At 44.1% G+C, this 13055-nt stretch overlaps 1 protein-coding gene across 1 annotated transcript in view; it reads left to right on the top strand.

The window, feature by feature from the left end:
- OVA2 (tRNA synthetase class I (I, L, M and V) family protein) overlaps nucleotides 1-10895 on the top strand; it is a 153054-nt gene extending 142159 nt beyond the window's left edge. Inside the window, exons 13-22 of the mRNA XM_086785876.1 lie at nucleotides 6773-6920; nucleotides 7190-7321; nucleotides 7853-7981; nucleotides 8131-8258; nucleotides 8371-8535; nucleotides 8784-8912; nucleotides 9004-9077; nucleotides 9162-9411; nucleotides 9818-9997; nucleotides 10092-10895. Of these exons, the coding sequence (XP_086642002.1) occupies nucleotides 6773-6920; nucleotides 7190-7321; nucleotides 7853-7981; nucleotides 8131-8258; nucleotides 8371-8535; nucleotides 8784-8912; nucleotides 9004-9077; nucleotides 9162-9411; nucleotides 9818-9997; nucleotides 10092-10340 (1584 nt within the window). The 3' untranslated portion in view covers nucleotides 10341-10895. The remainder of the gene's footprint in view (nucleotides 1-6772; nucleotides 6921-7189; nucleotides 7322-7852; nucleotides 7982-8130; nucleotides 8259-8370; nucleotides 8536-8783; nucleotides 8913-9003; nucleotides 9078-9161; nucleotides 9412-9817; nucleotides 9998-10091) is intronic.
- The last annotated feature ends 2160 nt before the right edge of the window (nucleotides 10896-13055 follow it).

The raw sequence follows: 13055 nt of genomic DNA, 5'->3' as shown, positions 1-13055 counted from the left end.
ATCCTTGTGTCTTGCCCGCTTGGCACATACTTCTTGCGTGCGGTTGACACCGGGAGAAGGGGGAGAAAGACAACCGGGAGTTTCATCTACCGCCATATTAGGCAAGCGATCATAGAGGTAAGCATTATTTTACTTAAGTGTGGCTGATTTTGTCATTTGTGCAAAGCCCTCAACTCATATGATTTATCTACCATGTAGGTTGGGGCTCAAAACGTGGTGCAAGTCATCACCGACAATGCATCAAATTGTCGACGCATGGGCCGCTTGCTTGAGGAGGAATTCCCCACCATTGTGTGGACTCCATGTGCGAGTCATTGCATTGACTTACTCATGGAGGATGTGGCGAAGCTCGGCTGGGTGAAGAGGATTGTGCAACAAGCTACATCTATTGTCAACTTCTTCATGCTAAAGGTGAAGGTGCTTGCTATGTTTCGTGAGCATAGCAAGCTTGACTTGAAGAAGCCATCGGCCACCCGCTTTGCCTACATGTGGCTGGTTTTGGAGCGTCTATACGATGTGAGGCCCGCCCTTCGCCAGACAGTTGTTTCCACCATGTGGAACGATTGGGATGAGCACGTCACTGAAGAGGCCAAAGCCATGCAACGCGTTTGCCTAGAGGAGAGATTTTGGGCTAGAGTCCGAGCAATTGTCATTGCTATGACTCCATTCTATAGGCTCTTGCGGATGACAGATTGCGAGGGGTCCACCATGGGCCTTCTTGTCCACTTCTTTAGAGCTGCCCTTGTGGAGTTGGAGGCTTGCACAGACATTACATCTGAGGAGCGAGCACAAATCATGGAGATTGCACAGAAGAGATGGAGGTGGATGCACAAACCAATCCACGGGTTTGCAGCATTGGTACATCCAGCCTACAAGTCTCCAGTAGTTTGCACCGATAGGGAGCTTCGACAAGATCGGGATGCATATATGCTTCGAGCTGTGCCAGTTGATGAGCACAATGCCTTTCTAGAGGAGTTGGGCTGCTATGTTGATCAGAGAGGTCAAACCTCCTTTTCGTCTCCCACTTGCTGGAGGAGGGAGTCACTTGTGAAGCCCCTTTTTTGGTGGGACAATTTTGGGTATGGACTAGAGCATCTCCAACCCATAGCCTTAAGGGTCCTAGCCCAGGATTGTTCTTCGGGTGCATGTGAGAGGAACTGGAGTTCCTATTCTCTCATACACACGAGGATACGCAATCGACTGAGCACACGACAGTTGGAGCGGTTGGTCTACTGCCGCACTAACTTGCGCATGATGCAGGGCATTCTTAGTATGGGTAGTCCCAAGCAAGTAAGTGACAAGTCTAGACTCTAACTTGTCATGACTCATAACTTTTAAGTTTTGTGTACACTGTACAGACTCTAACTTTTGTGCCTTAATGTGTAGGTCAATGTTGACACTTTCACCTTGACGAGTGAAAACTTTGCAAGTGTCAATCAACAACCTGATGAGGAGGAGGAGGCAATCTTCATGGAGCTCTATAGTGAGCTTGTGGCAGCAGATACTCGCAGCACCAGGAGTCAGCATGGACGGGGCCGAGCAGTTCGAGTTCATAGGCCTCCGCCTTCGACATCGGCAAAGGGTGGCCTCCTCACATATGTGAGGCGGGGATCCTCGAGCTCCAATCCCCGCCTTCATGATGATATTCCATTGCCCCCTCATGATGATACCCCACTGCCTAGAGAGCCCTTGTTTGATGATGATGGCAACCTACTTAGCGAGAATGATCCCCAGAGTGTCTCGTCCACCTTCGAAGAGTCCTCTTCAGAGAACTCTCTTGATGGACACTCTAGTAGTGATCATGCAGATGTTGGTGATGATGTAGACTTTTGATATGTTATAGCTCTCTAGGCATTGGGCATCTATCTCCTTCTAGCCCATCGATGATGTATTGTAGTATGTAGTATCATGTATGTACGCATGTTGGCGGTCGCCCATGCCATGAGTTTTTGGCCTATCCTTTTGTAGCAATTTTGTACTCTAATGGCATGATGACATTATGTTCATGGTTCTACTATTTTGTAACTTCTTGTCTACAATTTTTAAGTTTAGGAAGTATTTTTAAAAAAAAAACGTACTAATATCGTACCGTACCTCAAAAAATTTTAAGGTACCAATTAGTACCGTATTTTATCGTACCGTACCGTATCGTACCTTTCGTACTAACTAACCATGGGTGGTACTCCCACCTATTTTGAGAACTAAGGATGAGATCTTAGATCAATATGTCAGGGACTTGGAAATTGCTTTCGCACAGGTTCGGACAGCCATAGAGACATCTGAGGCTAAGCATAAGAAAGTTGCAAACAGGCGAAAGGTGGATTTCAAAGAGGGTGATTGGGTATTAGTGAAATTTGAGAAAGCACGACTAAGGAAGAGGCCAGGCAAGGAAGGAAAGTATCCAAAACTTTCCAACAGGTACTATGGACCTTTTCAGATCTTACAGAAGAGCAATGATGTGGCGTTTAGGCTTGTTTTACCCGACCAGTGGAAAATTCAAAATGCTTTTCATGTGAGTTTGACGAGACCTTATGTGGGGCCACCTCCTATAGAGCCTGTTGTGGAAGATGTCACCAATCCCTAATTTGCGGAGCTTATTATGTTAATCTTGGTAGCATATGCCACTTGGAGGCCAAGGACATGACATGATTATTTTTGGAATATGTGTTTTGTATAGACACTATAGTGCTGGAGCCTAGATTCATGGTCTATGCAGGTGCTTGTGCTTTGGGGCCAATATTTAATCACCGAGTTGCGTGCAGTTGATATTGTGCTTATTCTTTCTATCTGTAGCGGTGCATTTACCCTATCAACTACTTATTTGCTGTACTAATTTTTTCTATTTTCTACTTCCCTTAGTGCTAGGCTTCATTATGGCTGAGTCTGTCCTGCATCTCTGGAGGTTTGACAGAAACTCAGTACGAAGGGCTTTGTGTGAATATATACTCCTGTGTGTGTGTGTGTGTGTGTGTGTGTGTGTGTGAAGTGCGTATGTGAGAGCATATTTTGATATAGAGTTCTACACTCACTATTGGGCACTGATGATGTTAGTGGGGATGTCGTAGTATCTAGTCCATACTATGCATAATGGAGTTGATAGTTATATAGTCTTGTGGGTTGATTACCATGAGTATATAACATGCACGTTCCTAAAAGGTGAATTTGAGCATGTTCCTGGATTTATCTAGGTATATATATTTAATCATGGTTTGTACAGGTGTTTCTACGTGGGGCCTGTACAAGGGGCACTCATTAATTGGCACAAATCTGTTGGTTTTTGGGTTAGTGATTCACCGAGAGTTGATTGGGGTGCAGAGCTTGGTTTTACTTGGATCAGCAGAGGATGTACTGCTAGATATTTGGGATGCCAAGTTGGGATTGATATTTCTCCTGCCCGGCAGTTTGCTTCGGTACTTATGAGTATCCGGAAGAAGCTCCTCCATTGGAGCTCCAAGAGATTAGATTTAGCCTCCAGAGCTTTGGTGGCTAATCAGGTTTTGCTTGCCTCAGCTTGGTTTATTGCCTCTTGTTGGTGCTTCTCTCGTGCGTGCATTGGCCAATTGCGGAGATTGATCCGAAATTTTCTCTGGTCGGGCTTGGATGGTACCTCGAACACTCGTGCTAGGGTAGCTGGCTCACAATTATTCAGCCCAAAAGAGAGGGGGGCTTGAATATTATCGATCCGGATGTTCAATGTAAGGCGTTGCTTTGCAAACTTGTGGTGAGAGGTTTCCTGCCAGGCACTGAGCCTTGGAAGGATTTTTTCTTGTCTCAGATTTCCAGATGTACACCCAGGGTCGGGAGAGACTGGATGCCCAACACACGTTTTTTGTTCACAGAGGCTGATATTAGGGCACCATCTTCCCCTCTTATTGCAGCCATTGTCAGAGCATGGAGAAGCATGAGATATTTTTTGCGACAAAGGCTTCCTAGGTCTTTGGACGAGGCTAACCGACAACGTATTATGTGGAACGAGTTCATTAGGGATGAGGCTGGTCGGCCACTTGGTGCATCTCGTTATATGCAATGGTCAGGATGGTAGAGATGCGCATACACAGTTCTTGCTTGGACCTTTAAGAGTCTTCCGGAGGATCGGAGAGTTGCATCCACTCAACATCTTAGGGGCTCTCGCATTCATATTGATCAGATTGATGCAGCTATTCCGCATGAGTGGCTTTCTGGGACCTTTCACGGAGACTATCATCCGAGTTGGCTGGGAGTTTTTTCGAGGATAGGCATACCTCTGCAGGTCATTGCTCTGTTAGGCCAGGAGGATACAGATTTCCTCATGTATTCTATCATGCCTGGTGGGAGATTGAGGAGATGTAGTATGGAGGAGATCATACCAAACACTAGGCTTAGTCCAGTGAGGATTGTTGGTCGCTCGCAGGGAAGCACTGGTTCATTGATCCTTCTCCTCAGATAGTGACTCATGGCTCTTGGTGTTTGTGGCTATATGGTGGCAGTCCTATCACATATCTTCAGTGGAATCCAGGAGAGTGGAAGTGGATTGATGCCTTCAATCCTTTAAAAAGCCTTTCTTTTTTCAGTTTCACTGTTCGGAATGCCAGGCTTCTCCTCGCTCGAAGTTGGGAGATTATTGCCAGTATTACAGCATGGCAGATCTGGAGAGCTAGATGCACGGAGGCTATTGAGGGTGTCCAGATTTTTGGGTCTCAGTGCATTAGTACTATATGGGGTGATATCATCCACACTCTTATGGCTACTTGGGCTCGCATTCAAGGGCCCTCTCAATCTGCGCAGGCGAAGCGTGTGATATTTATGCGGGAATGGGACCATGGCATCTTCTTTTCCTCTAGTACCACAGGTCTTACATGGCATCATGATGCTCCTCAGTGGTTGAAATTCATATTGGGGTGATTCTATTCTCTTCCGGCTTATAGCTGTGATTGTTGTATGTTTTTCTCATACTTAATAGAAGTCTCCTTCTGGAAAAAAAAGAAAGATGAGTGGCAATTGCATATAGTAAAACACTCAGGAATAATTGCTTAACCGATTTATTCAATATCCAAGGACAGGGCAATCCTTTTTCCAATATACAACGTGGTGCAGTGTGTTGATAAAGCCAATAAATGACTCATTGCATCTTAGTCCCAAAGCCAAGTTTTTCATCACTACACCATGGCTTCCCACCTTCTTGGTCCACTAACACCATCATCCCTATCCTCAAAGCGGGGACCCATAAGATCCTGGAAACTATAGGACTATCATGATTGGCCACACATTGGCCAAAGTTTATGGATCTTTGTTAGAGTTTGAGCTCAACTCCATTGCAGAGAGGCATGGGTACATGATTTGCCGACGGTAAAGTTTTCGGAGAACATACTCCACATTGGACCACATTTTCACAGTGAGGGTCATTATCAAGGAGGCTAGATCTCAGAGGGTCGGGTTTATTGTTGCTTTGTGGACTTCCGCAAAGCTTTTGACAATGTCCCGCTGCTCACAGGTGTGCAATGCATCCAAGTGCTTGAAGAGTCCTTCGTCTGAATCTGAAATAAGCACTATATCATCTGCATATAACAAGAGTGAGACCAAGGTGCCTGCTAGAGGAGAGCCCGTGTCTTCTAGTCTATCAAAGAAATGGGGATCTCATCTATGTAGAGCCATCTATGTAGAGCCTAAACAGAGTTGGAGAAAGAGGGCAGCCCTGTTTCACCTAATAGTGCTAGTGACTAGTGACCACCGGTGACATACCTCCTGGAGCTCTGACCCTGCCAATAACTGACTCATTAAGTGGTGTGATGCCTCATATCATCTCCGAGGGTACATCCAAAGCTTGCAAGCGCCTAAGGACTGAGTGGCATCCCATCATTATTTTACCTACATGGGAGATCCAGTGGATATAGTCACATCTTACATATACATGGGAGTTATCCAGTGGCATCCCAACATCATTTCACCTGCATGGGACGTAGTCACATCTTACATATACGTGGGAGTCGTCTTTAAAAAGGACATATCACTTAACAAATCAGTCCATCTCGGAAGGAGAGGTGACGTATGCATTGCATTTTCAAGGTTTTGGAGAGGCTTCACATTATAAGAATGGAGCACTGCCATGTTTTTGAGGTGTGTCAGCAGGGAACAAATACCCATGGTATTCTGCAGACGAAATTCCAGAGTCCTGCATTAAACTATACTTCCATCTTCTCATGCAGGAAAACAATAGAGGTCAAGTTCAAGTTGGTCTGTGTTGTATCATTGCTCTACCATTTGAGATCTTGAATCAAATTCTTAACTGGCAAGTATTGGCACCACTGGCTTCTTTCTTTCTGTTTTCCTATGGTGTGAGCAAGCTTTCAATGATGCTTTTTCATTTTGGAAGGCCTTACAAGGTATACATGCCAAAATCAGAGCGGTAGCTTTGAGATTGGGATGACATTCAGGATTTCACTTGTACTTCTATTCTTCTAGTGTTGTTGTTGTCGTGTATTTGTCTTGGGAGGTAGGTGAGTTTTAAGGACCTGGATTGCAAACAGAAAAGGGGCACATACTTTTTGTTGAGTAGACAATGTCCTTTATATTTGCACCTGCATATGCAGTTAACAACGTAGGCATGAATTTGTGATACACAACTTTGTATTATATCAGACAAGCCATATGATACGTGCATTCTTTATGGTAACCTAGCCTCCAGAATTTCGTGCCTTGGCCATGAAATTGAAAAAGGGTATTGATGGGATTCATTGTTTTTAAAGTTTAGATTACTGAAATATCAATATCAACAACTGGATGGTGTTTACTGCAGGGTGAGAATCGCATCACAGCTATGATTGCTGGACGTTCAGATTGGTGTATTTCAAGGCAAAGAACTTGGGGTGTACCTATTCCAGTGTTCTATAATGCCCAGACTGGTGAACCTCTGATGAACGAGAAAACCATCTGCCATATTCAAGGTAAAGAAGTGAAAGCTAATCCATCCTTCTTATGGTCCTCACTCTTTGAACAAGGATATGTTGGATAGGCAAACTTTACCATCCTAGCTATGTGCATATCTTGATGGTCACTTGTTCTGGGGATACTGAAGAGCTACCTTTTAACACCGCAGGTTTATCAACCTTATTGGCACATTGTGCATGTGGTCATTGTCGGCTGTATTAAGGGCTATTTTGTAACATTGATGTGCAATTATAGTTTCGTGGTTTGAAACATGGTTTGTTTGCAGCCATTATAAGGCAGAAGGGCAGTGATGCATGGTGGTACATGGGCGTTGAAGAGCTTCTACCAGAAGAGTACAGAAAAGAGGCTGAAAATTATGTCAAGGGTACTGATACCATGGATGTTTGGTTTGACTCTGGTACGTAATGCTCATGATATTACCCTTTGCTCTGGTTTAGTTATCAAGCTTAATAAACAACTATGAAGCTGCTGCCCCATTGAAATAAAATTTTCAGATATTACCCTATGCTCGGTGTTTTCCATTTTAATGGCCTAGCAACCATGTACTCAGGGAACCTCACAATTTTGTGATTAATCACATTTATGCATCGACTCTATAGTGAGTGATGAGTAGCATGTTAGAGATTGCAGCTTGATTTCCAAAGGCATGCTGGCTTTAGGCTGAGCTACTCCCTGATTGACCAAAGTTTTACTTCAAGGTTTATGTCAAGAAGGCACATTCCATTCCAAAAAGTGAGATCCCTGTCTTGTGGTTGGCTTTTCTTAATCTAACATAGTACTTCATTGGGTCAAATTTTTGCAAACAAGGTTTTTGGCCACCTTTGTGATGTTTGCAAGCCTCAGTTGAGTGCTAAGTTATTGCTCCAGTAAATTTGGGCTTTGTTAGGAAAGTAATTGAGTACCAGGCTTTTGACTTCCTATGTCACAGGCTCATCATGGGCAGCTGTACTGGAGAAAAGGAACGATTTGAAGTGGCCAGCAGATTTATACTTGGAAGGTAGCGATCAACATCGGGGTTGGTTTCAGAGCTCCTTGCTCACTAGTGTTGCTGCTCGAGGTAAGCAAACTCTTAATAACTCTTCTTTAGATGCTGTAGCAGCAAGAGAATACAGATTTTGGTTTTCTTTGTGTAAAAGGAAGGGGCAGACGGGGTAGGACTGCTTGAATAAGCCTCTTGACTTTATAAGTGGATTCTAAATTTTGCAGGAAGTGCACCTTATAAAAGGGTTTTGACCCATGGTTTTGTTCTGGATGAAAAGGGCTTGAAGATGAGCAAGTCTGTTGGCAATGTAGTCAACCCTCAAGTTGTGATCGAGGGTGGTAAAAATCAAAAGGTGGTTCTCCCCACGATCCAAATTATAAAAGAAAACCTTTGATGCTTTGGATTTTGCAGATTAAGCTATGAAGATAATCGATTTGTTATTTCCTTTTGTGTTTTGTCTTTAGGAAGCTCCAGCGTATGGAGCAGATGTACTACGCTTGTGGGTGGCTAGTGTAGATTACACTGGAGATGTTGTGATCGGGGAACAAATACTGAGGCAGATGTCAGATACCTATAGAAAATTGAGGGGGACAATACGGTTTCTGCTATCAAATCTTCATGGCTTTCAGGTATTTTGTAGACTTTGAAGGTTTTATAGTTCGTTGGAATGGACCAAATTACCTTGCCAAGATCTTCAGGTCTTGTGGGTGTGATAGACCAGATTTTTTTAGAGGCTTGGCTTCATACTTCTGTTAGCCCCTCCATAAGCTTTTCATTTTTGCGTGTATTTTATGATGTATCCACCTTTTTGGCTGCTGTTGTTATGATAATCAGAATGTGCTGGGATTATCTGAATAGTTCTACTGCCGTTTTACAGCCTGGAGAAGACACTATGTGCTACGAAAATCTACCCATGATTGACAAGTACGCATTGTCTCAACTCGCAAATGTTATGGACGGGATAAAAGAAAGCTTTGAATCTTATCAGTTTTACAGGTTTTATCAGGTAAACTCTTCTGTATGATGTTTTGGGTCATATCATAGCTCATGGAACCAACCAGCGTCATAACATTTAGTATTCTGAGTACCATCTGCAGTTAATTCAGCGATTTGCTGTCGTGGACTTGTCGAATTTCTATTTCGATGCTGCAAAAGATCGGCTTTACGTGGGGTACATTTCCTGTTCTTTTCACAGTTAAGAGTATATTCTCAATTGGTTTTTGTGATGCTGAAACCTGTACCTAAATTTTTGCAGAGGTAGAAAGAGCTTCACAAGGAAAAGTTGCCAAACTGTGCTTGTGGCCCATCTACTATGTCTAGTGCGTGCAATTGCACCAGTGCTACCACATATGGCAGAAGATGCATGGCAACATCTTCCTTTTAATTACTTTCTCAAGGATGGATCAAGGTCCGAACATGTCTTTGAAGCAGGTTGGCCAATCATAGAAGCCGGTTGGAAGTCAATGTCAGAGGTCGATGTTGAATATTGGAGGACTCTCCTGCAGGTCTCTCTCTCTCTCTCTCTCTCTCTCCCTCTCTCTCTCTCTCTCTCTATTTATATATCTATCTATCTATCTACACGCACGCACGCACTTAGTGACAGGCACGTGCTTGGGATGGTGAAAGGGCTCAACTTGCGGCTGATAGGATTTTATTTTTGGTAGGTTGCATTGGGCATTTGCCATGTGGCATAGAAAACAGAAAACTCTGTCCACCTCTTTTCCTCTACCGTGTACATTTTACATGGTGGATTTGTTAAATAAATTCCAAGAGAAAATTGGCACATTTACATTTAAGAAGATAAACAGACCCTACTTATTTTGGGTCCATCACTTTTTCTATTTGGCAATCTTTGGCAAGTGTTGTTTGAAAGCTAGAGTAAGGCCAGTCACAGAATACCTATGATGACAGATACGCACAGAGGTGAACAAAGTGCTAGAGACAGCAAGAGGTGGAAAGCTGATTGGAGCAAGCCTCGATGCAAAGGTTTATCTGTCAACCACCAATGAAGCTCTCTTAGAAAGGCTAAGACTTGCTTCAAATGCTATGGAGGATCCTGACAGGCTTAATAGAATATTCATTACTTCTCAGGTAATATAGGAAACTTTCAGGCTTATGGAGTTGTCATTACGTCTCATATGCAGAAGCTTTAGGTCAAGTATGAATTCTATGAGCTTATGTGCAGGTGGAAGTGCTCTCTTCACTCGAAGACTCCAAGTCTTTTGATATCAAACATGCAGGGACGTGTGTTCTTGAAGGCTATGGCGATCTTTGGATTGGAGTCTGCAAAGCAGATGGAAGCAAGTGCGAAAGGTGTTGGAACTACTCCAAAGAAGTTGGATCATTTGCAGAGCATCCAACATTGTGTGAACGTTGTAACAGAGTTGTTTGTCATGGATTTGAATCCAAACATCAAACTGTATTAGCTGTCTAATATACTTATAATGCTTTGCCAAGTTTCTTGAGTCTTAAACTCTCTCTCTCTCCCTCTCCCTAGCGAGCCTCGGTTGAGACTCAGCCCTCATGAGATCTGCCAGGACAGATTGGCTTAGATGCCTCCACTGAGAGCACCCCACGCACTCGGGGGGGTCCTTAAAGAAACAGCATGTGTCCTCCAGAGAGCCAGACATCCCTGGTCCTGGTGGAGGCCCAGACCCTCCACCTGTCAGATCCAGATCCAGGACTTGCTTCAGTGACAGAGAGAGGAACTCCCACATGTAGTGGGCATCGAGGCTAGATAATCAGTCCACGAGGAGGATGTCACAATATGAGTTTGGACACCTAAGGCTCTTTTGCTGCCCACTATATTGTACTTCAGGGTCTATGTAGTACCTTCGTGCTGTATTTTTCTCTCAGCAGCTAGTTTTTCTTTTTTCATGTTGTCTTGACATCCAGTTTACTCATGGATCACATGTAACATCTTTTCAGTCTCATATACCCTTCGGGTCTTTCATAGACGTTAATAATATCTTTCTTCTTTCTCTCTCATGTTTGCTGCCATTCAGTCTACTCATGGATCACAGGTACTACGTTGTGGTCTCATAGACCCTTTGGATCTGTAGTAGACATTAACAGGTCTCTTTCTCTCTCTATGATGAGATTTTTCTTATTTCATCCACGACTAGATTTCATGGACACTGTACACATCATTTTGGTCTCATAGACCCTTTGGGTCTTTTGAAGACGTCAATATAACTTTCTTTGTTTCTTTCTTTCTCTCTCTCATTCGCCTGTAGCGTACACACAGGCTGAGGGATGGGGTGTTACTCTAACAGGCCCTCTTGAATAGGATTACCCGCCTGCTGAAGCAAGGGGAATACGCCAAACAGGACGTGACTGTGAAATTCAGTTACGCTACAAACAGGCTGAAGGATGGGGTGTTACTCTAACAGGCCCTCTTGACTAGGATTACCCCCCTACTGAAGCAAGGGGAAAACGCCAAACAGGACCTGAATGTGAAATACAGTTGGTGTGTGTGTGGTGAGAGACCTGCAACCTGCTCCCTGCTCGTCTCTGCTTGCCTGTGACCTGCTCGACTGCTTGCCTGCAACCTGCTTGACTGCTTGCCTACGACCTGCTCGACACTGCTTGCATGCGACCTGCTCGACACTGCTCACCTGCGATCTGCTCGCCTGCTCGCCTGCTCGCCTGCGGCCTGCTCGCCTGCTCACCTGTGCCTGAGACCTGTACGTCTTGCGACTTGCTTCTTGCGACCTACACGTCTTCTTTCTCAGACCTGCGACTTCTGTCCAGCACGTCTACGTCTTGCAAACCCTTCGATTTTTGCCTTTCCTTTCTCTTCTCTGTACATCCCCTTCTGAGTGTGTGAGTGTGTGTGTGTGTGTGTGTGTGTGTGTGTGAGAGAGAGAGAGAGGGTCTGTGTAGCCAGCCTGTGTACAGCTGTGTGTGTGTCTGTGTCTGTATTTGCTGGTCAGGGCTTTCTTCATGAAGCCTGTGAAGACTTTTCAAAGAGGCAACCTTAAGCGTAACCAGGTTTTGGTTGATGATGTGCCTGCTCGCTGCGTGAATCCAGAATAACAGCCTTTTGCTGACACCTTGCAAGAAGGGTTTTCTGAAATTCAGCAAGCTTGGGATGAGCCAGAGCCGGCTTTTTGTGTTTCTATCCCGGGACAGGTCTTGTATGCTCCAGTAATGAGTTTGGCACAGAAAGCACTTGCGTTGTTCTTTCGAGGCTGCATGCCTAATGCGGGGGATGTTGCACAATGGGTTAAGTCTTTGCTTAAAGGATGCTTTGTTGCGGGCTGTTACAAAGCTGCCCGTGGTTTTTATGAGGTTATTTTTACTAAGCCACGGTATAAGCAAATGCTTTTGGAGAAATCTCCCTTGTTTTATGGTCACCAGTTGGTCCATGTTTTTCCTTGGTTGCCAACCAAGGACTATCAAAATCTTATGAAGCACAAATGCCCAGTTTGGGTGGAGGTGTTGGACTTGCCTTTGTACTGCAGACCTGCATTACCGTTGAAGATCTTGCTGATCTTCAACGGAGAGTCCATTTGGATTTTCTTATGTGATTATATTGCGGGTACTGTGAGCTAGGAACTATTGAAAAGGCCCCTGAGTAAACAGGTGGTGAGCGTTCTACTTGCCAATGATGCCATAGGTACACCGATGTTGGAAATTAGAATTCAAGCTGGATATTTTGGAGGATTATGATCAGTGATACTATGGTTTCATTAAAAGATTGTTTTAAAGACAATCGAATCTATGAAACATGCAATTCATATTGGGTGTGTAAGTGGTGTGCCTATCTTGAAGTTTGCTTAAAGCGTTAGCTAGGGGGCTTGGGAACTCTTTTCCCTGGTACCCGAGGCAAAACATAACCAAATTCCTAAATGGATCCTATCACTACAAGATTGGGCGGTTGGCTAACCCATGGGATTAGATGGGGTTAGGCTGGACTGACGGATCTCTAAAATGAGACTCAATTCTGTTAAGTTATGATAGTTAAAGTAAATCCCGAATAACTCTTGTTCTATGGAAAAGAATCAACGGCTGTGCCTCTTGATGAGGAAAAAAGCGTTGGACTCTATGATCCAAGTGCAAGTCTCTTCCTTGATTTGACCATGAGACTTACGGGTTCGGTCGGATTAGTTTGGTTAGTGATGACCTTGACTACGTTAGAATAAAA

This window comes from Cibotium barometz, chromosome 48, assembly GCF_041138505.1.
Source record: "Cibotium barometz isolate CiBa-2024 chromosome 48, ASM4113850v1, whole genome shotgun sequence".
NCBI lineage: Eukaryota > Viridiplantae > Streptophyta > Polypodiopsida > Cyatheales > Cibotiaceae > Cibotium > Cibotium barometz.
Note: the sequence above shows the minus strand (reverse complement) of the source record. Positions and strands in the feature narration are given on the sequence as shown.